The sequence below is a fragment of the Leptinotarsa decemlineata genome, unplaced genomic scaffold (assembly GCF_025532065.1).
Source record: "Leptinotarsa decemlineata unplaced genomic scaffold, Ldec_3_MD MMD2_tig00000133_RagTag_RagTag, whole genome shotgun sequence".
Lineage (NCBI taxonomy): Eukaryota > Metazoa > Arthropoda > Insecta > Coleoptera > Chrysomelidae > Leptinotarsa > Leptinotarsa decemlineata.
In genome coordinates this window covers 5,196,566-5,221,122 of record NW_027412542.1, presented here as the reverse complement: position 1 = coordinate 5,221,122, position 24,557 = coordinate 5,196,566, and the positions used below count along the sequence as shown (strand labels likewise).

At 31.7% G+C, this 24,557-nt stretch overlaps 2 protein-coding genes and 1 long non-coding RNA gene across 9 annotated transcripts in view; 1 reads left to right on the top strand and 2 right to left on the bottom strand.

Annotated features, from left to right (window-relative positions):
• Lola (longitudinals lacking) overlaps positions 1–19,957 on the bottom strand; it is a 499,448-nt gene extending 479,491 nt beyond the window's left edge. For all 5 annotated transcript variants that reach the window (XM_074172691.1, XM_074172692.1, XM_074172690.1 and 2 more), the window contains exons 1-4: positions 19,798–19,957; positions 19,094–19,273; positions 16,496–17,219; positions 8,099–8,188 (exon numbers count right to left, since the gene is read on the bottom strand). In XM_074172691.1, coding sequence (XP_074028792.1) covers positions 8,099–8,188; positions 16,496–17,219; positions 19,094–19,267 — 988 coding nt within the window. In that variant the 5' untranslated portion in view covers positions 19,268–19,273; positions 19,798–19,957. The remainder of the gene's footprint in view (positions 1–8,098; positions 8,189–16,495; positions 17,220–19,093; positions 19,274–19,797) is intronic.
• On the bottom strand, positions 3,416–8,092 carry LOC141481298 (uncharacterized). The gene is made up of 2 exons (XR_012464875.1): positions 4,476–8,092; positions 3,416–3,524 (listed from the first exon to the last, which is right to left on the bottom strand). It is a non-coding gene; the product is annotated as an uncharacterized lncRNA (long non-coding RNA).
• Positions 19,958–20,048: 91 nt separating the features above from the next.
• Positions 20,049–24,557, top strand: part of LOC111508396 (uncharacterized) — an 82,191-nt gene continuing 77,682 nt past the window's right edge. Inside the window, exon 1 of one of the 3 annotated variants that reach the window (XM_074172695.1) lies at positions 20,049–20,348. The gene's annotated coding sequence lies outside the window, so the exon portion shown is untranslated. The remainder of the gene's footprint in view (positions 20,349–24,557) is intronic. The other 2 variants (XM_074172694.1, XM_074172693.1) reach the window with 2 other exon arrangements.

Below are 24,557 nucleotides of genomic sequence, written 5' to 3'. Positions count from 1 at the left end.
GAACGTTTGTTTCAATTATATTAATGAATGTTTTAAAGTACTAACTAAATTGGGAAAGTGTAGTACTTCAATTTTCACATGAAGGCAGTAGTTTCGAAAGAACTTGCTTTCGTATAATTAGTACTTTGAAGAAAGTAGTTGTTTCAAAATGGGTTATTCTTACGATTTTCATCAAAAAAAAGCTCATCTGCATGATCTACACATTTTGGCAGAATTTATTGTAGTTTCTTTCTTGCCTTCTTCGAAAGTAAGTTTATTATATTTTATTTGAGAATGGGTAGAAAGCCAAAACACTTTCATTTCCAATGGCTGTCTGAAATTTTCTTAATTTTTTCTATAGATTTTTTCAATAGAAAATGATAGTTATCATTTAATGTTTGAAGTTTTCTTCATTTCTTGAAGTATTTTAGTATCTCAGAAAAAAAAATCAGAGATTATTTATACAAAGTGTTTTCAACAAAAAATTTCATCATTCCTTAAAGCGTTTCAATATTTTGAAGGACCAATACCAAAGTGAAATAGATAAATGCATACAAATCATATTTATATAGAGGGTACCTCTGATGTAGATAAATCCAAAAACAAGCGCTTTTCTCAAACACCAGGAATTCATTACTCTTGAACCTCCAGTAGTTCAAGAAAACTGAAGATGCAAAATTGCTTGTTGAAACACGCGTCGAGGATATTGGATTCCTGGTGATTGGAAAAAGTTTTCATTTTAAACATTTCCATAAACTTCATTTTATATTTTCCTCATATCTTTCGAATTATTTATTCACATATGCAAAAACTATTTTTTGGAGTTTATTTGAAACTGATAACTAGCCTATTGGTTGCCTCGTTTGGAGCTCAATAACACCTCAACAAATTGAAAAACTGCAACATTAGTTCTAATTTTTCGTTGAAAAAGTTCTACAAAATTGTTGGATGAAATCATTTTCAAAATAAAGTTATTGAGCTATATAAAAAGCATCTCTTTTCTCACAAAATGTTCAGATCTAGTTCAGGGGAAGAACTCAAAAAACAACATTTATATTCTCTACAGCACCCGAAAAAACTCATTAACGGTGGCGTCAGACTGAACTCTAACTTATTTTGCCTTCGTTCTCTATTTTATGAAAAAAAATTCAATATTCCTTACAATGCTAATTTCGGAAACTTCTTGCACAAATTGAAAACGAATCCTCGATTCTTATGTAATTCAACAGGTTAGTTACTAGGTGTTGTTTCAGATAGGCTTTTACTTCAATTCCGTAATCTATATATGTTAACTTTTCAAGGGAAATTTCTAGTATTGTTATAAAAAATAAATTTGAGATATGAATTGAAGGGGTTATATTTTTAGGAGTGATTAATTTTTTGGGAAAGAAAGTTTTTGGCTTTCTACTACTCCATCTGATACAAAAAAAGGGATGAGAGAATCTTCCAAAGAAAGGAAGGAAGTAATCAATTTGAAACTCTATACATGAATGTGTAGATCAAGCAAAGAAGTAACTTTCAGACAAAAACTGAAAGAAAGTATGTCTTTCAGTTTGTGTCTGAAAATTACTTTGCATGCAAAGAAGTAACTTTCAGACACAAACTGAAAGAAAGTATGTCTTTCAGTTTGTGTCTGAAAATTACTTTGCATGATCTACACATTCATGTATAGAGTTTCAAATTGATTACTTCCTTCCTTTCTTTGGAAGATTCTCTCATCCCTTTTTTTGTATCAGATGGAGTAGTAGAAAGCCAAAAACTTTCTTTCCCAAAATTTGAGATACTTCAAACAAATCAAATTTGATATATTTCTTTCATGTGCTTAATTATTTATTGCTCTCAAAATACAATTATTCAATGAATTACTTGCAAAGTTTCTCTTATGTAATGCCAATGATTCAAAAATTTCCTAATAGTGTAACTTCTCGTGTAGATAATTAGGCCTCATCAGAGTTGAAAAAATTTGAAAACCTAAACAAATATAAACTTCTTACTTACCTCAAAAGGCCTCAATCCTCAACAAGTGAAGGAAATAACATGCATTTCAAAGGCATATAATAGTGAAAGATGTAATGAATTGAATTTCTGGCAAAGTTCTCTTCTGAAATACTTGGATCTCGGACACAATCTCCCATTTCAATGTTTCTTAGCAATTTGAACTATTCAACCAATCCAATATGATTCTCCATTTTTAAGATTATAATAATATCCAAAGAAAATTTGTATCTTGAAAAATAAAACTGAATTAATAACTCGAGAAAAATATTCAAATGAAAATATAAAACTTTTAACTAAATCAAATCAAAATATTGGGTTAATTGGCGAAAAAATGAAGAGTATGCCGAAATCCAAGCCTCTAATATAAATTGGGAACTCACTGAAATTCTTGAAGAAATAATTTTCAAATTGAAATTCAATTAGTATTTTTGAAAAATATTTGAAAACAATTTTTTTCACTATCATGATAATACTTTTCATATTGTCAACTTTACTAAAGACACATTTCGGTGCACAGTAACTATCTCAGCCGAGGAAGCAATTGTGTAGCGAAAAGAGTCTTAATCAAATATTAGTTTTTCAGATGATTAAATCATTTCTAGAAGGCCACAGAAGATTGAAGATTCGACTAAAAATCACGTAAATGTCATACTTACTGCAATGTGGCTCAGTTCTCACTATTCGATAATTGAAAAAAAGTTTTGGAAAATCTTTGGTATATTTTTGCCTTACTACAGTCATTTAAGTTAGGAACTGAAACTACCAAGGCAACTACTTGAATAAATTACTGATTAAAAATATGGCACACTAAACACAGACTAGAATCATTAAATATATAGTTAGGCATAGTGTTATGAATTGAAAACTATCCCCGTTATCTCTTGGCTGACCGGTACTCAAGTATTTGTAGTTTACAAGACTTATAAGATTCGATAACTCCTAGAAATCGCACGTTTCATTACATATACTTATTATTTCAAATGCTTTTTCATTTCTTTTTTCTTTAGAAAAATCATGAATGTTTTTGGTAACGTTGACTAGATTTTATGGCAGGTCCTATTAGAGTGTTTGAGAAACTGTTCTAGTTCTATAAACAGTTATACTCTTGCTAAATTTTGGTAGCATAGTATGTTTGTTATCGAAATGTCTCTTTAGATTCGATTGTTGATGAAATTTTCTGTCACAGAAAGAACACTGGAATCGAGCCATTTTTCCACACTCATAAACCATATGTCTGCGCATGTTTCCTCGATGTTTGTAGATTTTCCCGCAGTTGGAGCAAGGAAAACCATTTGTTGAATCAGGATCAATATGTTGCAGAAACCAATTTCCACCGCCTGGAAATAAATACTGCTGTACTAGCGATTCCAATGTTCTATTCCATTTTTCTTGTCTTGACCAAACATCAACTTAGGACAAATCAAAACACGTCGATGGGTTTGAGAAAAATATATATTATCATTTTTTTGTCAATAACATTGTAAAATAAATAATTCATTTGTCTTCTTTTGCCACACACGAAGGTGAATAAGCAGGAAATGGTTAGTCTGTAACAATAGAGAAGGAATATTGAGGACCAGCTTCAAAAAAACCAGAGGCGCAAAATATTCACGATTTCCGATGTTTGTCACTAGTATATTATTGATTGCAAGCCATGCCAAATTTTTGGGAATTCCTAGAATACCTTTAAAATGTATGATTTTTCCAGGCCTCATGTAAAAAATTAGTCTTGTTGAAGTCATATGCCACCACGTGTTATGTGAAAATCTAGTAGTGGCAACAAAAACCCAAGGTAAGATCTTGTGATACACTGTTTGGAACCTTTGGTGTAGTAATGAATATTACTGAAGTTTATTTCCAACACCAAACCGTTTTTAACACCTCGACACGTATTTCTATCACCAAGGAAAATTAAACTTCCTCTTGAAGATGATCACTTGGTGATTGAAACACATGTCGAGGTGTTAAAAACAACAGTTAGGTGTTGGGATTAACTCCAGTGATATCAAAGGCAAGTTGCCAAAACGTTTCTTTAAATTTGTATATTAAACAAGGATGATGTAATTTTTTTTTGTCAAATTATTCAATGGCCGGTTTTCGTTCACTCACGCGCACAACTTACTACAGAGTTCAAGGCACACCAATTATTTCATCAGGACTAAATAAAATCATACGTGTTCAAAAAATAATAGGACTCCCTGAAAATTTTGCATGGAATTGTGGTCAATTACAGAAATCTCGTATTTTGCAGAATGAGTGAAGAGTCAGAAAGTTGAGATAAGAGCAATTGAACAGGCTTCAAATTTGGAAGCATTCGTGAGATAACACTCACTTAAAAATTTGCTCAATTTCAACAAAACTCGAAAAAGCACAAAAATCTACTGAAATATTTGTGACAATGTGATTGAATAATTTTAAAATGAACAAGTTGATGTGAGTGAAACCACTTGTCACATACTCAACAAATCAATTTGGTAAATGATAAAAAATATACTCACAAGTTATTGACGCAGCGAACCAACAGGGGACCATGGATGGACAGCTTCGCCAATTATGATTTTGTTAGGAACATAAAAGGAGATCATTAATAGGACTATATCAGACTGAGACAAAAATAAGTATTCATTATTTTCAGAATATCTTCTTGAGGAAAGAAGACTACTCATAACTATGTGGGAAAGTTGCTTTCCTCTAAGATGAGAAAGTAGTGAAAAAATAACTCGAAAATAATAACTCAGTTTCAACACAGCCTAGATATAAATGACAGGGTAATGTGGGAAATGGGATGAAGGATAAAATGGAGCATCCGACGTCATCTTTTTCCAATGATAAGTTGACTACTGAAATTTTCTAATTCAAACTCGAAATAAAAAAAATTAAAAATGGGCCCACCTCCACCCAGTCCGATCATTTCTTTATAGGAAATAATCGACCTGCTTACTACGATAATAACAAATATCATATAAATGACACCTGTTATTTTTTCAAGATTCCCGAAAAATTTGGAAAAATGTAATAAACTGTATATAAGAGAGTGATTGAACAGTTTTTCATGAACTCAAGAATAACTCGTATTGAAAACTTTCTTGGACAAATGTCACAAGAAAACTCACATTCTTATCAAAAATGTCTTTCCAAAGTGTACTGTACTGAATAATATCTTCCACATCGAAAACACTTGTAAGTCCACGGTTCTGTAATGAAATCAGTCATAGAAAGCCATAAATAGGTCAATCATTTGTTATAGTAGCCTAATCAATTCCAGTATTCTGTATATTCCTCCAATCATATTAATGAAGTATAATAAGCTTGGAACAATATACAAAATATATAGTTCCCAATGAAATAAATTATATTTCAAATCGAACCAATTACTGAAATTGAAAATGATGACGAGTTTGTTTGGCCCTCTACTCGATCAAGTCCATTAACAAGACGCCAGTTTCATTACAAAAGTTTTCGACGGAGAAGTTGAAAATATTGGCAATTAGCGGACATTTGGCAAAAGAGTTTGATTGGAGGTTTCGGTGGTCGCCTCAAAATCAAGCTCAATTACTAAATTCCAAAGAACGTTTTTTTTTTTAAATCATAAGTAGTTGAAATATAGAACGTGATAGAATAAGTTCACACAAAAAAACTAACTCGAAAGTGGAATGCAAAGATCACACTTTCAATTTAGTGTTTTGGCGTCATCTTCAATTGTACTACTAAAAAAAGGAAAATATTTCTCAAAAAATGTTCTTTTTTAAGATTTAGTGAAATAATACCTCACTGCACACAAAATGTATACAGCTACAATTACAAGTTTTTCAAATTCAAAGACCTACAATACCTGAAATTATTAGTTATACCTCACTGTATAACATATACAGCTACAAAATATTTAAATGCATTAATTGGAATGAATAAATTCAAATTACCTCACTGTATACAAATACATATACAGCTACAAGTGCAATGGCAGAAAATGATTATTTTCAATTTATTCATTGGGATGAATAAATTGTAATTACCTCACTGTATACAAATACGTATACAGCTACAAGGGCAATAACAGAAAATCATCTATTACTTAGAAAAAACCTATTTTTTCAAACACTTTTCCATGTAAAATTACATAGAATAGACAAAATCTAATAAATAGGTAGTAAGTATCATATCTTTCAACAAGAACAATTTCAATCGAAATTGTTCTAATCGGAAGATATAATCAAACACATGAATTTCAACTCACTGCAAAAAACTTTTTACAGCTACAAATGTTTCAATCCAGAGTATTTTCAGCAGATAACTAATATTTTTCTGAAATAGCAATAGTTATTATCAAGAATACCTCACTATGTGACTAAATAGACTCATAGCTACATGAAATAATAGTTTTCAACACAATTTTCACTAAAAAAAAAATAACCATTGAGTTGACAAGTTCAACAGTACACAGAATGGAGCATCATGGCAAATATTTTCCAGAAGTCTTATTAGCCAATGTTAATAAACTAATGGTAATAAGAACGTTTCCTTCAATATTATTTGTAGAGAGTTCAGCTCGCAACACAATCACAAATATTGATCAGAAATGCTGATCAATAGAATCTCACTAGTCGAGTAATGATTTTTATATGAATTTCAACTTGAAATTCACATGTAACACTGCAAAACCCTAAACAATGATGTAGTCGGCAAATAATTTTGATATTTCAAAATTATTTTTCACTGGCATTTCGATGATATCAAGAGGCACCTAAATTTCATTACATACAGACGTATGTAATGCATTAACTTGCATTACATGAAATCATGCAATGCTTACACATGAAATGATAAAAAATATTGGTAAGGAAAGAACCACCAATATTTCAATCATCTGATCAATACTACAAAATCTATCAATTATATAATAGATTCAGAGCAATGATGAACACAGTACAAAATACAAGACTAAATTTAGCCATGTATAAACAAATAAAAACAATGTACAATATGTATACAACTGTAAAGCATGCACACATGATAAAATACATGTTAGACCAAAAGTTGAAAGATACATGAGATAGAAGGCCAACATTATAAGTACGGGACGCAGTACAAACGATACTCAACATCGACTAATCAACATATAAAACAATTCAACAATCACCACATATATTAGAAACAACGTGGAATATCGTTTGTCCAGGCCAAATTACAAAACCCAAACACAAAGCGCTTGCAATTGTATGGCAAAATTTTCAAATTTGGAGGTGGGTAAATGATACAAAATAAAAAAAATTGTAACAAGCGGGAGAATCTGCAATTGAAAAACACCGAGACATCACAGTCTCCGGTTTAAAACCAAAATGTATTCCAGTAATCCCAATAATTTTGAATTTTCTTAGATAACGTATCCCAACAACTACAAACCATTTTATGTAAGGTAATAAAACAGTTTGTACCTGTAACAGATAGAGTCACCCTAGAAAAACAATCAACAAACCAAAACAGCACTAAGGAAACAGTTTGGTTTCAATTCCGTTCTCCCCCTTCTTACCTTTTGACGACATCTTGAAAACCAATGGCATTCTGGAAATGGAAAACCACAGCTACACCATAATTACCACGAATATATTTCCAAAATATTAAGTTATTACGAGTATGAATGAGTACCACATTCAACAGTATGAATGCCATCGGTTTAACATAATTCAAGTACATTTACCAGTATAAATGTAATGAGCATTCAACAGTATAAATGCATAGTATTTTCTGAATAACATTCTTATATAAATCCATTGAAAAAAATGAAAATACGAAGGCAACCTCCAAATCGGATCAAGACACTGGCGACGATTTCTTCATGGAGGGAGAAGGGTATGTTGGAAAAACTAAACTACGAGCCACTACACCAAAAAAGCTAAAAAGTGGAAAGCAATATATAAGGAAACCAAATGCTACCAAGTTAGAAAAAATAAATGTTAAAGAACCAGAGACTGGAAACTCGGGTGTTAAATTTTGCCATACCATGTGCAAGCGTTTTAAACTTGCCTATCGACTTGACTCAAACATACATTTACATGGTTTAAAAACAAAGCTGTATTGACTCAAGACATTAGGCAAGTTTTTACAATTGAAACAAAAATCTTACCTTGTGAATCTCGATGAGCACCTACGGCCTCTTGTGCGGCCAAAAATACTTCATCTTGACTTTGATTACCCATATGCCAACCACCGAAACCTGTAATTGTCCATTAGAATACCGAGACCACAAATTTGACACCCAAAATTTTCAAAGGCCGTTTTCGAAATTTTCAAAATATGCGAAATTTTCCAATTGTGAAAATGAACATTTCAAAAATTTTATTGCAGCTCTTTTACAGTTTCCAGTGACATTTACACATCTATTGTGGTCATTGAACTAAAATACTTTAAATTTCCTCTGAAGAAACAACACATGCAATTAACGTTCCTCAAGAATTTGTATTTGAATAAAACCGTTTCTAACTCTATTACAAATTTCGGCCAAGAGCCAGGAAATACATTCAACTCCTCGATGTACAACCTTGTTCATAATGGAACTATTGTATAACTGACAGAAAATGAAAATTATTTACATTTAGTTATTGATGGAAGTGATATTTTTCAAAAATTATCAATACTTCATTTTATGTACAAAATGTATTTCTTGATACATATACGTTAATAGGTGGATGTTTCAGACATTAGTGAGGTAGAAATAGGATAACGACTCCGAAAGCTGTGTCCTGTATACATCTCTGGATTTGGAAGTTTCAAAAAAGTTGCTATTTGTTTCCCCATTGCTCCAAATTTATTTATACCAATTTTTTGTCTACTACACGCACCGTTTCTATATTGTAGAAAAAATGCCCGGCATGCAGGTTGTGGACGTAGGTCCATATACCTTTTGCAAATTTTATAAAAAAAATCCGTTATCACGAATTTTCGAAAACCTTTTGATTTAAGATCTGAAACATTGACTGATAGAGCTGATCCAAGGTCTTGAATGTCTTCAATTGTCAATAAATGAAGTTCAGTTGCACGACAAGCCCCCAGGACTCCAAAAATCAATGCCACCTTAAAAAAGACTCATGTTATGCAATCAGAAGTTGGTACTTTCCAAATGTTTACCTTCATTGCAAGATATTTATTGTCGGGTGCTTCATGTGTGAATCTATTTACTTCATCTGGGGTAAACAGTTTAGCTTTTTTCGCCTTATAGCCTTTAGAGTTGCGTTTTAAAAATGCCCGCAATCTAGGATAATGCTCTATATTGATACCATCATTAATATTGAGAGTACTTCTCAACATCGAATATGTTGCCCATAATGAGGAAGACTTATATTTCTTAGATAACTGTTCAAAATAAGTTAAAACAACTGACTCAGAGAATGTATAGATATTCTGGAAGCTTCGCCAATCCATGAAAGCCTTGTAAACTGCTTCATATTTCTTCTTGGATTTTTCTGGCAATGAGTTTGGAGATGTTATTTCACCCACTTCCGTTTTGACTTTTCGTTAAAAAAAGATCATCAATACATGAAATACAAATTAATACAAAGACAGTACAATGAAAGTTCGATCATATTTCGGGTTCATGACCAATCACGACCCCACCTCTCCATTTACATTAAATTTACATCAAACTATTGCTAACAAGATGTGTGGATTTTATTAAATTCAACTAAAATGTTTCAATTTTTCAGAATAAAACTTCCCCCTCCAGTTGAGTTTTAATCGAATAATATGAATGGAATTTCAAAAAAGTTTATATCAGAGATGGGGACAACTAACCAAGATGATGTCAACCCTTTCAACTTTTGTTAAGAAAAATATCAGTTGAAGTCAATACCTCAATATAAACCTAGTGAGCTAAATATGTAAATAATCAGGATCGTATCTAATAAGAATATTATTGTCTAATAAAGTTATTGCATTTTCCTGATTGAACACAATCTCAAAACCATCAATCATGACCGATCATGATACAATGAATTGGGAAAATATCTTTCAGGTACCAGTCATGACCAATCATAACTCCATCCCTCAATTTACAAAACAAAATATAAAAATCATGAAAATCTGTTAGCTGATAATAAAATTTACAAGGAAAATAGTCAAAGTTTCATGTTGTCTATACAAAGTAAGCTCATATCCCAAAAATACTGTTTCAACAGCTCCACTTAGAATATCATGACCAATCATGATTCAACCATCACCTTCCACAAGAAACGTTAACTAATATATAAATAACACTGGGTATATAACAATTTCCCCATTCAATTCATCGATGTATACAATACAAGTAGAGTCTCATAGACACAGTGTTCCGAATACCAAAATAATTATGACCAATCATAGTTGATGCATAAAGATAAATGTCTCTTGAAGTAAAATTATTGATGCTAATTTACTTAGCAGAACATATGATATATTTTTAAAATTGCAGTGTATAACTTTCGCAATGTTCATTTCAAGCAAAAATTTTCAATTATAAGTCAGACAGCTATATATAGCCAATTATTCAAATTACTTCAAATTTTCTTTCCTACATGCCAATTGAAGTCAAATTAATGACAAAAAAATATGCACCTCCATCAAGTACATGCAAAACAAAAAAAAAGGTTTTCAATATCCTATCCAATATATCCTCAATAGAAGAACTTCATTTCAATGTACTAGAAAATCACACCTGAGGTTTCAACTTGATGTTCAATTTTTTCAAATAGAATTGTAAACTAGTACGTTTGATTTTATAATCTAAAGAAGCTTGTGTCACTGTAACACCGCCATTTAGGATGGCATCTAGAGCAGCTGAAACAACTTTAGCGGAATATTTTCGAAGACGGCCCCCCAACTGATCTGATAGTGGTTGTATGTCAAATTCTGGTGCCCATAATTCACGATTGTGGCTTTTTGGTAGTTTTAGAAAGTTGAAGGTGGTCTCATCTAAAAAAACATCCAACAGCTTTGCTCAAACCACCAAATAGCCACAGTAAAATAAGGAACTACAGAAATGATTAATTTAACGTCAAGTATTGGACAAAATGTATTGAACCAAGTCGAGATAATTTGAAGAAAATTAAAAATTTTCAACTAATAAATTCAATCTTACAAATTCAAAATTAAAGAAACAAAAGTCGAACTAAATGGCAATGTAATTGAGAAAATACCAACAAAATAGTAAAATTCAAATATTGGGGAAACATATAGAATTGTCAGTTCAAAAATCACCAAGGAAGTATCTTTGGAAGATATTTTCAACAGGTTCTTACAGACCTGGAAGCATAATAATTGTACACTAGCTCTTCGACATGAACAGAGGATAGTAAACCATAATTTGGATTTAGAAGTCTGAAAGAAATATACTTTTTGCATAATTCATTGTGTGATTGATGACTTCTTTACTTTATGGTAATTCATGATCACTTAAATGAAATGAATAAAAACATTTCTCTAAATACCGCTGGAAATTTTCATTTATAGGACTGGTATCGGGTTTGATCTCATTATCAAGTATAAAACTGAAATCTGAATTTTGAAACATCGATGAAAATTCTATAAAATTGATGTTTCAAAATTCAGATTTCAGTTTTATACTTGATAATTGGATCAAACCCGAAACCAGTCATATAAATAAAATTTTTCAGTGGTATTCAGACAAAAGTGTTTTTATTCATTTCATTTAAATAATTCATTATGCTAGCAGCATCAAAAAGACTATATTTTCAACAATATCTGTTTCAAATGTCTTAGTGATTCGAACAAGGAATCAAGAAGAGTTTGTTGAGTAGCAGGATCAAATTATGTTAGAAAAACAATTATTTTCCTGCCAACGTTTTATATTCGAATGAATTCTTCAGGGCTCTGTAATGATGAATTTTATTAAGCATACCTGCCAAGCTTTATAACCGTTATCTTTCAATGCAGTAATAATAAAATTACACTGAAAAAAATGTTTACATGTTGCAACACTGAATTAAAAAAATAACATGATTTTTTAATCTAGTTACTTTCAACATGGAAACAGGAAACACAGGAGTATTTCACTATTACTTTTCACATTGTTCAAACACGACAACGTTTCTGGCAGGTATGTTTCATAAAATTCATTGTTAACAGAGATATGAAGAATTCATTGAAATTAGAAACATTAGCAAAAAAATTAATAAGATAATTTGATCCTGTTACCAACAAACTGATCTTTTTATAAAAATTTCTGTATCATCAGGAAATGCTCATAATTAAATTTATTTCTTTGATACAAATAGACAAATTCATAAATTGGAAATTTTTAATAGGTCAAAACAAACATTAAATGGGAAATGAAAGTAAAATCCCATCAATGACAAAAATATCCAGTTTAGAATTTTTACATTCAGAAAACAAGAATTATTACTCAATTCTAAAGAAAACAGCAACAGTAAGCATATGGGGTCTGTCTCAGTCTATAGTGGTTGCAGAAAGCCAATATTGAATGGAAAAAAGTTCAAAGTTCCCAGAGTTGTCATTTTCAAAGGCATACAGTATTAATCAATAATGCAATAAATTGCTTCAAATGTACTTACAACAATAAAGTATGTTGTAAATGAACACAATTGAATGACATTCTGAACTACTACATAAAACATGAAAAACAAAATTTCATCACATGAATGTCATCCTCGATAGTATTTTAATAACATAATTGAATATAACATTCCCTAAAAGAAATGATAAACAGTATTGTGGAAGGAAAACCATAATCTGAATTTAGACATGAATAATTAACCCTAGTTAGATATGCAGAAATGCAAGACAAATGCCCTTATGAGTAGTTTATTTCGTCTTAGAAGTATCGTGGATTCTCTTGAACACAGATCTATACAGAATCAGTTCCTCAGTATCGGTGACATATCTATGGAAAATTATGTTTTTTACAAAATGTAGTCAACAGTACATACCAAATCGAAGTCCCAAATTATAAATTTATAACTTGAGAAAGTGATCGATTCAGCAGGCTTCAAAACATTCATATAAAACAAACTTCTCCATAAAAAATGTCACGAACATAGTCCATTTTTACAGACTTTAATCTCTGTACAACACCTGAGCATCTGTAGTATACCCAACCTCCCACTGAAAAAGTTACATGTTCTGTCGATTGTGGATTGACATAACCTAGGGGATTATTCGATGAGACGAGTTTTTTCGTCAAAAAATCTAATTACTTTGTCTTTGTAAGCAATTATATATACAAATTAAAGTTAATCACTCTGTCAAATATCCAAACTAGTTCTTATATAGTTGTAGACTCTTGAAGGATTTTCACAAAACTGTTCATATCATGATTTTTTCTTGCTACAGTTAATACATAGTCATGATCAACATAGACTAAAATACTATCAAGTCATTACAGGGTGTCAGTAAATCGTTATTCATATTTTATGAAATATTTCAAATTAATCCCACAATTGTACATTTGTATTTTTGAGGCAATGTATCACATTACTAATTTTGTATATCTCTACCTGAGCAAACTATTGTTACTCCGACATAACTCTGGCAGCCATCAAACTTCATGGACTTTTAAATTAACCACTATAAACTGTAACAGACCCAACATATTGAATGTTAAGTTTTCAATGAGTAACAAATCTGGCATTCTGAACAAAAAAATTCAAATTAATTATCGAGTCACTAATCGAGACCTCTCCCACTCAATGAGTATGACAACTCATGAAGTTGAAACTCAACTGATCAAATCAAAAAGCTTTCTTTGATATAATTTTGGTTAGCAAATGATTCAGAGCACACGGAAAATGGTGTAATATTAACTGATAAATTATGCAAAATTTCTACAAGACAGTATAAATTCATCAATGAAGATTATGGTTTTATATTCCCTGTAAAGGTGAAAGCTATCAAGTGTAATTTTGCTTCTGGCTCTGTAAACGCTTTTAATAAAAATAATTGTGATAAAATATTCTATTTTTTCACTTTCAACCTTCGACAATTCCATATGCTCCAGCAGTTTTCAATAAGATTTTGTATAACCTCAAGAGTATTTCACTAACTAGATAACTGGCATTTCCAATAGGTAGTTGGCTGCTATAATTTTGAATGTTTTTGCAACATCAAAACTAGAATTCTGCGTCTTTTGAAATAAATATGAATGCATAGGAACTCCATGATTGAAGATCAATACTGAATTGAAACAAGAGTATTATAGGATGAACAAATTCTTCAATTAAATGAAAAAACTATCAATGCATCAATATAATCACGTGTAGATCAACCTTTGTTTACTTACTAAAATGTTACTTTCAAAAGAATATTTCTATCCCATACATCAAATAATAAACAGAAAATTGGGAAAAATTAGTCAATGGAGATTATAAAAAAATCCTAATACATGAACCATAAAATTTGTATAAACCAGATTGAATGGAGAAATAAAGTAGTTTCACCATTCAATAAGTTTATTTTGAAAAATTTAATATTCATGTAACTGGATTCCAAATATAATCATTGAATAAAAAACAATTTCAAGGGACTAAATGAAAAAAGAGAAGTAAAAGCTTTTACCCACATTTCATCTTCGTCATCAGTTTTACACACTGAAAAGTATGTCTGAAAAAATGTGTGCAAAAGTATTAGCTTCAGTTTATTAATATAGTTCCATATTTCTGTGGAGAAACCAATGTGTTTTTATGACAACCTTGTTGGTTTTTATTAAAAAAAAAATTCATAAAGGCATCCAAGTAACTTATTAAATTTAGCATGATGTCACATATAACTTATTAACTGATTATTACTTATTAACTGATTATCAACACATTCCCTAAAGTCAAATTCACAACTTGAAAAAAAAAATTATTTTGTGGATATTTTTCAACATAAGAGAAAATACATTAGAAATTGATATCAAAGTAAGTAGTATTGAAATTGAAAGTAATTTTGTAGTTAAACCCTAAAAATAAGCAATTCGACTTTCAACAAAAACTCGATGCTTTAAATATGTCACTGAATGGCAGACTTCAGATCTCTACATTTTCCTTATCACTAGTATATTTTTTAAATAAATTCCCAGAATTGAAACAAATTTCCATATACAGAAAAACTCAAATGTTCTCGAAATTGAATCTCATGACTCAAACACTAAAAGATGTAGTACATTTAATGTCAGCGACATGAAATCTAGATGTAAGAAAATTTGAACTTTTCCAGTATAAAGAAAAATTAGAACAGATTTTATCCCTAAGATTCCTGAAATTTTTCACTAAACTTGTATTTAGAAGGGATCCCCCATCTTTGATATGAATAAAAATTCCCTCCACATTGAAACTTTCCATCCACAACCTTAGCATAACATGGAGGCAATCTAAACTATTCATAAATACCAACTTGAATTCATATCCAAACATGAGAAACTTTCAGAAATAATCATCATAAGTACTAATTGAAAATCTGAAATATCTTCAAACAATTCCTTATTACTCCAATTAGAATTTTATAGAAAGTACCATAATTACTCTACCTAGAATTCTAGGTAGAGCATACCTTAACTACTCTACCTAGAATTCTAGGTAGAGTAAATACTTTCTCACAATCTGCAGAAAAATGAAGTATAAGTATTTTCCAAAGAATTCAGTAATTTCAATTAATAACCATGGAAAATGATTAATTAATAGTGAAAGTCACCACCATGTCAAGATATCAATATCAATACAGTGTAGTCTGTTGGAAATTGACAGAATAGTAAACACTAACTATGCACTAAAGATTGTCAATTATATACTTACATTTCATACATAATTATGGTTTAATATATTCTGTCAATATTCTATTAGAATTAGAAATTAGTTTAGATCGCATTTGCTGATAATTGTGAATCTGTGAAAATTCAGTTCCAAGGTAGGGGAAATAAATCTAATAGTGATTTTGAATGCATTTTCTGCTCCATCTGGAGCAGCCTTCCGGATTAAAAAAAAAAAACTTCTGAAAAATTACCCAATACAAATTCACTAGATATTTTAGCACATTTTGATTTTTTACTTTTTGTAGTTTATTTCACTCGTAATCTAATAAATCAAGAGTTCATGTAGAAAATATGAATTCACCATTCCAGTAACAACATATTAAGCACTGATTTGAAAGTCAAATTACTGTATTTTTGAATGAAATGCTCTTGATAAAATAGCCTCTAGCTATTAGATGTAAATGAAAAAAGTTTTAGAAATTTGTAAAGATTTCATCATGAAGGATTGGTAGCAAAATTGTAAAGAATTTTTTTAACATGTCAACTTTATATTCAAGGTAAAAAACTGGATGACCTGCACTCTCATAAGTTACCTATTGAAAAAAACAGTTATTCAAAGCATTCTTTGTTGTGAAAATATTTAGAATTGAATTCATCCTCAAATTGAATACACTTGTAAATATTTGAAAAGATATAAAGTTATAGACAGTACCATAACTTCGAAGAAATTTCCAGGAATTAAAAAAATCATTTCTAACATTCCTCATAGAGAAATACTGGTTTTACCTTGACTCGATCCTTCCCCTGCATTGCCATGACTAGGACCAGCCTGATCATCCATTTGTTCCATATTACTAAGATCATCATCATCTAAAGTCAAATCCTCAATACTGTCCTCATTCATATCTTCTACATATTCAGACTTTGGTTCAAGCATCAGTTCTGTATGGGTCTCTAATTTCTCTTTTATAATAGGAACTTGAGGAATATCTTCTTGTTTATGCCTCGTTAATATTTCAGATTTGGTTTCTACAGGTTCAGGCACGCCGGCATTCATTCTGGATGTGGCAGGTAACGATGAGGGAATGTTCTGGGCAGGTAGGCTGTGAGATTCTGAAGAGTTGGAGGCATCATGGTTATCTAATTCCTCACTCTTCCGCCTTAATCTTTTTTTCTTCCGAGGCCCAGGTGACATGCTTCCCTCCCTGCTATCATCTCTCGTGCGTTGCTCTATTGTTAGGCCTTGGACTTTGGGTAATGCCGCTGTTGGCTGAGGACTTTTCGGTGGAGGTGGAGCCGGGGCAGCTTTTCTTTCAGTTTCGCCTTTCCTATTATCGGAAAGACCTTTTATTTGTAATGACTCTGCTGCTTTCAAAAGGGCTCCCAATTGGTCTTGTGATATGTTCACTTCACCCTTGTACATGTAGTCCATCATGGCTTCAAGTTCTTGGAACTTGACATCCTTAAGAATAAGGATAGGGTGTTTGTCGAAGTGCTTTGAAAGCAACGCCTGAAAAAAAGATCTCTCAAGTACTCTCAAGTTTATACATTTATTCACAAGTCAAATCAACATGGTTTTACTTGAACCAATTTTCCTAGTTTATATATAAGATCATGAACTGGATCACAATCAATATTTATAGTCGGGATACATGTACCATCAATTTGTGCATTGCAAATTGGATGTATCTGTCTCAAAATACATGTTTAGGTAGTTTTTTTTTAAAAAGTCAATATCTAACTCCTAAAAAGTGTTAATAGTCATTAACACTCAATAATCATTTCATATAAAAACAGATGTAAAAATGGTCAGTTACATCTCATCATTCCTGAAAAAGCTGTGAATGCAAAAATGAAACATATTGAGGTGAAAAATCTCACTAAGTGTTATTCATTTGAGAGTATCAGTTAATTCAATTACACTTCACCATCAGACATTTAGAAGTAATTCAGCAGGTTTATGCTGGTCTGGGGTTTAGTGGCTTGACTAGTACAAAAACACGGCATTTATATCATAACAAAAATGAGATGTCTTATTGGTTATTCTTAGACAGCATAAATAATACTCGAGAGAAAACGCAAATCAGGAAAATACCTAGTAGTAATAAATGTTCATAAACAAGCCTGTCTTATGTATAATTCTTAGTTTTCAGCTTGTAGATCTGAACTGCAAATCAATTTTTATATTACTGTAGGGAGCGAATTTGAACTGTGCATCATTCAAAATTTCAGATCAGATTCTCAGGTAGCCTTTTGGTAGTTGATGCTATATGAAGTAGTGGACAGTACCACCACATGTAATGACTCAAAAAAACTTCAATACTTTCAATGTGAACTGTATCACATGCATCAACAATGTTGTCAATAGGTACCAAAGGTAATGACAAAAAATTTCAATAATTTCAATTTGAACTGGATCACATGGATCATCACTTATATAAGTAAGTAATGGACAGTACCATCACATGCATCAACAATGTTGACAATAGGGTACCAAAAGTAATGACAAAAATTTCAATGTGAACTGGATCACATGCATAATCACTTATATAAAAAAAAGTGATGGACAGTACCATCACATGCATCAACAATGTTGCGACAATAGGGTACCAAAAGTAATGACAAAAAACTCCAATACTTTCAATGTGAACTGGATCATATGCAAAATTCACTTCGCTTTTAAAAAAAAGTAATGGTCAGCATCACATGCACTAATAGGTCGCCAACAATAGGGTATAATTAACATTGAAAACTTCTAATAGTTTCAATGTTATCTGGATCATATAGATAACCACTTTTAAAATCGGGGGCTTCAGGCAAAACAGCAATTTTTAAATAAAAAATGAAAGACAGAAAATTTTGTTGGCAAGTCCCAGATTCTTTTTCACATGATACTGTGTATATAAAAATTTCAAATCAACATTTACTAGATATGTTGAAATTGGGCATGAACACGAACATAACACCTACTTATTCTGATACATGTTCATAAAAGCTTTCCTTGATAAAAAACTCAATCCATCATTTGGTTGAAATATTTTGATACAGAAGTAAATAAAAACAGTTATAAATATATTACAAAAGAACAGTGCAGACTTTTAAAATTCCGTAAATTTTCAATGTACCAGCGTTCTATTAAAATATAAGCATTTAGATATTTGAGAATTTAAAAAGAAAAAAACATTCGTGATATTGTGAACTGTATCACAATTCATATTTTCAATTGTAGTGAGCAGTATCACAACACAGCTTGGTTTCATTAACGGAATGAACAAATTATCAAACCTGTTCCAATTCTTCAGATTCAATTTCGTTGACATGTGGGCAGTACCACAAAAATAAATAAATCAGAATAATTAGCACAATCACATAAAGAATCCTTACCTCAAAATATGGACTACATGCTGATAAAACTACTTTGTGTGCGTTTAGATGTTTTCCTTCTGCTGCCAATGTGCAGTCCACTAAGATACCATTTGCCAATAGCGTTTCAAAAACAGCTACTAGGGTTGACTGATGGTTGTTCCACCTTAAGCAGAACTGCTGGTCGTCATCCATTGTTAACTGTAATAAAATATTTTATTCTTAGAAGTTGCACAGTGCATGATATACTAATTAAAAAAAACTCCATGAAGCTATATTTGTGTTTGTGAATGCGGAAACAAAATTTACATGAACTGATGAACAAAATAAAGAGGCCGAAAGATGGCAGTATACTTCTTCGCCTTTCACTACAACACGCAAGCGTTATTGCCTGACAGCAGCCACGTAAGCAAGAGTGGGGGAAAGGAAAGCGGAGCTAGCTTGGCAACCAATAATGGCCGCTAATATGGAAAATGGCGAGGCGTCATCAGGAAAATTCGTATTTTGAACATCCCTACGGGGTACACTGAAAATCCAATATATACTTATCCGAATCTTGTACTTCAACAATTACGCCACATGAGATTTAAAAGGTCATGAAAAAACAACATGGCAAAAAAGCTCGGGTGGGACCAGTCCACAAAAAGCATTTGAAAAAGGCTTTCGACTATCAGTGTTCCGCGCAAAAGAAGTAATGGAAATATGGGATGAGCTTCTATAATTACCTATTTTGGCACACTAAAACTAAATATCACAATATATATTCACTTGTATTTTGCTTTTCAGAAGATGACAGTGTTTATACTTCGTACGGTGGCGTTGAACTAAAAGCGATAGGCTTCATCGATGAGATTTTGCAGCCGGATGAGTGTACGGGGCATACTTGACGAAACAGACGTGACGTCTAGTTGACACTCACTGGCACACTGCGCAGTAACGCCGGCATGAACACCAATAGGATCGGAAGCTTTTGCGGCTAGATGAACAACGGGACAAGCTTCATGGCTTCGTGGCGTCAGGTCTGCTCCGGCAGCTCATCTATGCTACGTAGAAGTGGATGGAAGAGAGAGAGGATGGTGAAAACTTGAAAGAGAGAGCGTGGAGATGAGAGGAGAGAAACGAATTTGATCCACAACAAAATAGTGAGCTTGTCTCTTCTAATCGTACAGTCCGTTTTGCTCTGTGGTCTTGTTCCTATTTCTTTTAACGCGATTCAATCCGTGTTTGTTTGTTTTGCATGTTCATTTGTGTCATCTGGGCATTCACGGCAAAACAGGTAAGAACCCTGTCAATGCCCGAAATCCTCGTTTTTCTATTTACTTTTTACATATGCCACTACAGAAAAACTAGATCGACGTAGATCGCGTGACCCTTTCACTCGATGCACGCAAAGCTTATGAATCAGTCGGTTGTTATGGACAAGGCATAGAAAAATGAGCGATAATATGAAGTTTGAACTCGATATTCAAATTCGATAACATTCGCGCTTCGCTTCCCCACGCACATTTCGACGTCTTTTCTGCTGAGCTGAGTCTACGCAGTATAGATGCGTGTTTCTGTAGTCAGTAGATATCAAAACACGAGACTTGAAAATACAATTTTATAGATATGACTTGGCATGTCCTATAATCAAAGCAAGTGCTTTAATTAATCGAATTTATAGAACACCTAGCCATAATCCGAAGCCTTATTTGATGTTTCAACATATGAAAAATCACCCTTTCCCTATTTACCACTGTTGAGCTAATAAAAACATTGGAATGAAATTTCATTCTTTCTGGCGTTTCTTCATGGTAACAACCTAGAAGCATAGGTACTGATAAAAACATTTATGTTTTTTATGTTACTTTTCGGTGCAAATCATGAAACTTCGGAGATAAGTTTTCAGAATTTTTACCAGATGTTTTTTTTTCTATTCACTCTCATTAATTTTCTTGACTCTCAGAAGAAAAGTAGGTAGGTAAATTGAATGAGCCTGTAAGCGTTTGCTAATGAAAAAAATTAAACACTGATAAAAAGCTTCAATAACCACTATTAAAATTTTAATAGAGTGATCAAAAAATTCATCTACACACGTAGACTGGTTCATACGTTGAAAATGGTAAAAAACATAGATATTAGTCGGAAAAATACGTGCAATGGCTCATTCGATCCGGAATGATATCTAGAAAAATGTGCTAAAACCGATTTTTAGCACATAAAAAAATGCAAAAATCATAAACAAATTGAGATGTAAAAAATGGTATATAGGTTTTGCAAATATTTCAAAAACTACAAAGAATTAAGAAGGGAAGGACATTTCCAAAAAAAGTGCCACCTCTTGAAACTCTGTTTCTATCATTTATAATTTTAATTTCACGCCGTCACAAAAAACATTTTTTTCAACTATTCAGAATTGGTTGTCGTTGGAAAAAATCTCAAAGTGAATACAACGTAATACAAAAACGGGACTATGATAATAAATAAATTTAAAAAAATGTTTATAACAATAATACGTCATGTATTAATTTTTTGTTACTTACTGTATACAAAGTATAATAAACAAAATAATATTTTGTTTTAAAACTTTTATAACGTGATTTCATTAAGTACACTGATAAAAAATGTCTACGAAGCGAACTTTTTTTTTGAAAAATTATTCATACATTTTTTGTGGTCTTCAATGAAGAGATCAAGTAAAAATTGTTAATTGATAATTACCTATTTTTTTCATTAATGCACTTTGAGATTATTTCCACCATTTTTTCACCATTTTCATCTTGTGAACTAGACTGACATGACTGGGGCACAGTTCACTTACTACAAATAAAAAAACCCTGACACAGTTCAACTGTTACCATCAGGTGCTCACAGTGAACACTTACTGGTAATAACTCTAGCTCTTTATTACTATTACGTACACACTATTAGTCTAAGTTATATAATACTGTTGGATTTAATAAAATATGCATTTGTCGTTGATAAACTCGGTATAGTTATGAAACCTGAACACAGTTCTTACCTCAATTAGTTCCAAGCTTGTAGAATATTCTATAGTATATATCATTCAATGTTTACTTTTCGATTTCAAAGTATGAAAATCAATTTCCTGGGCACGATTTAAATACTGAGCAGTATCACGAAACTTATTTATTTTGCATAAGTATTTCTTTGGTAGTTTTCAATATTTATAATGCACCATGTTCGTACATAAAACTATTTTCTTTTAGTTTTGAGTTTGGAAAATAGAAAATTGAAAGAAATATTGTTAGAACGTTCGACAAGCAGAAGAGAATATTTTATTAGGAAGACTGCAGAAACAAACATAAACCTTTCTACAACTAATAGTTACGTATAAATGAATAACCGTTTTTATGAAGAATGATGGACTGATTTTTTACATCTCAAAATTAAATGTCATCCTTTCAATCTCAAAGGAAATGAAATAAATCGATATCGATGTCTCAAAATTGTCCTTGTGGGAGATATTATAATGGTCAAAATGTAATAAATTGATTTCAGGTACATGTAAATATAAAAAAAATCGAAAAGTTGAAAACAGCCTGATGGTGCTTATATTTTCCTTTAGTCTGGTGCCTGAAAAAAATATAATTACTTAGAATTAGCAAATTCTGAATAAAATACACACATTGAAAACCCAAAATCATTTGAACATTATAGCACATCTCAATTTTTGAATCATATAGAAACTGCCTCTAAACTCTTGGTTAGTAGTGTAATAATGAAAATATATCCATTTATTAGGTATTTCATGAAATCGCCGTAATGTACCTGGTCATCTTGAATGAAACAACAGATTTCGGCACGTAGTTTTATTCAGTTGAAACTGTTATAAGTGAGTTAGGAAAAAAATAATAATACAAAACATGTCATACTATTTGTCAATAAACGATGCTTTTACTCATTTTCGAATCACTGCATGTAGAATAAAACTTCCTTCTTTCAACACTTTCATATTTCACTTCAAACGTGATATATCCAGAACTGAAAACTACTACAATGTATTGTATCCAATAAAAATGACCTGAACTGATTTTTTGTGGCGGGAAATAACAAACCCGACTCTAATTATAAAATATTAGTGATTTTCACAAAAGCTCATTCAACTAGTAGTTAGTACAGAAGTAATTGTATACTATGTATACTAATGACAAACAAAAATGTGACTCAATTTCCGCAAACTTATAGCTGTTAAACTGTTGCGTGGGAGTAGTGAACATATTCATTGTGGTACAAAAACTTCAATAACTTCTTACTCGCAACCAATTATGAGTTGTGAAGGTGGCGAGTTGAAAAATAATAGCAACAATGGTTCACTTAACAGTATCCTAAATAAAATGTATGCAGTTGAAAACCAGGAGAAAACTGAATTTTTTTTGTGAACATTGTGAGTATGGTTTTTATAAAGTATACCAGCCCTAATCAAGGAAGTATCAGAACTGAAAAAACTTGTTAAAAAACTGGCAAATAATGAAGAAAAACTCGCAAATAATGAAAACAATTACCAAATATCAAAAGCAACTAGTGTATGTAAGATATCTACCAGACATGGAAGAAGTGATATCTGAAATGCTGGATAGGCAAAATAGAGCCTCAAATTTAATAATTTACAATATTAATGAATCCCAGAAAAATACGCAAAATGAACGTAACTCATACTTCTTCTTTGGAAGGTTTTTATCGGTGTACCTACGAGTACATAGATATTCACAAATATGCTTCTGTCAATAGCTTCGATCTCCCTGAAAAGTAAACTATTTCTGTCACCGTTCAATTAGAACTAGAACAGTGAAGAAAAACACATATATTTTTAATCAGAATCAGACGTTTCGTCTGTTATTGCGGTAGCCGTCATCAGTGGAAATTGGAATAACCGACTTCGAGATATAACTTCGGTCCTCACAATCAACGCACGTTCTACTGATGTCTGCCGCAGTAATAGACGAAACGTCCATTCGACCACGGTCATACCAGCTCGGATTTAGTTCTCTTAAATGAGTTAAGATAGATTTCGTAAACTTGACAGTAGGTCTAGCAATAAAATTTATATTCGGTGTCACAAGTTTCCATGACAAAAAAAATAACATGGAGTATGAAAAGAAAGAACGAGCACTTGTAGGCAGTGGCAGGTCCAGGTGATTGGTTGTATGGGAGTAATGAAAAAAAATTCTCATCAAATATATCATTATTCATCAACATGAAAATACATGATATGAAAAATAACAAAAATTCAAATGACATTCATAATAAAAGAAATAATGAAAGTTATATATGATCATTCTATTCACAGTCCGCATTGAACTGAACCTGGATTTTTGATTTTCTCCTATTGACTATGTTGATGAGAATCTCCATCGTAACATTGATTTTTCGAAACCCTGTAGGGATATTTAGAAGAGGAAGCCCTGACAATCTATTCTGTGCTTTAACCAATGTAGAGCAACTGCCCTCCGCTGGAAGTATGCATAATATTTGCAAAACCATT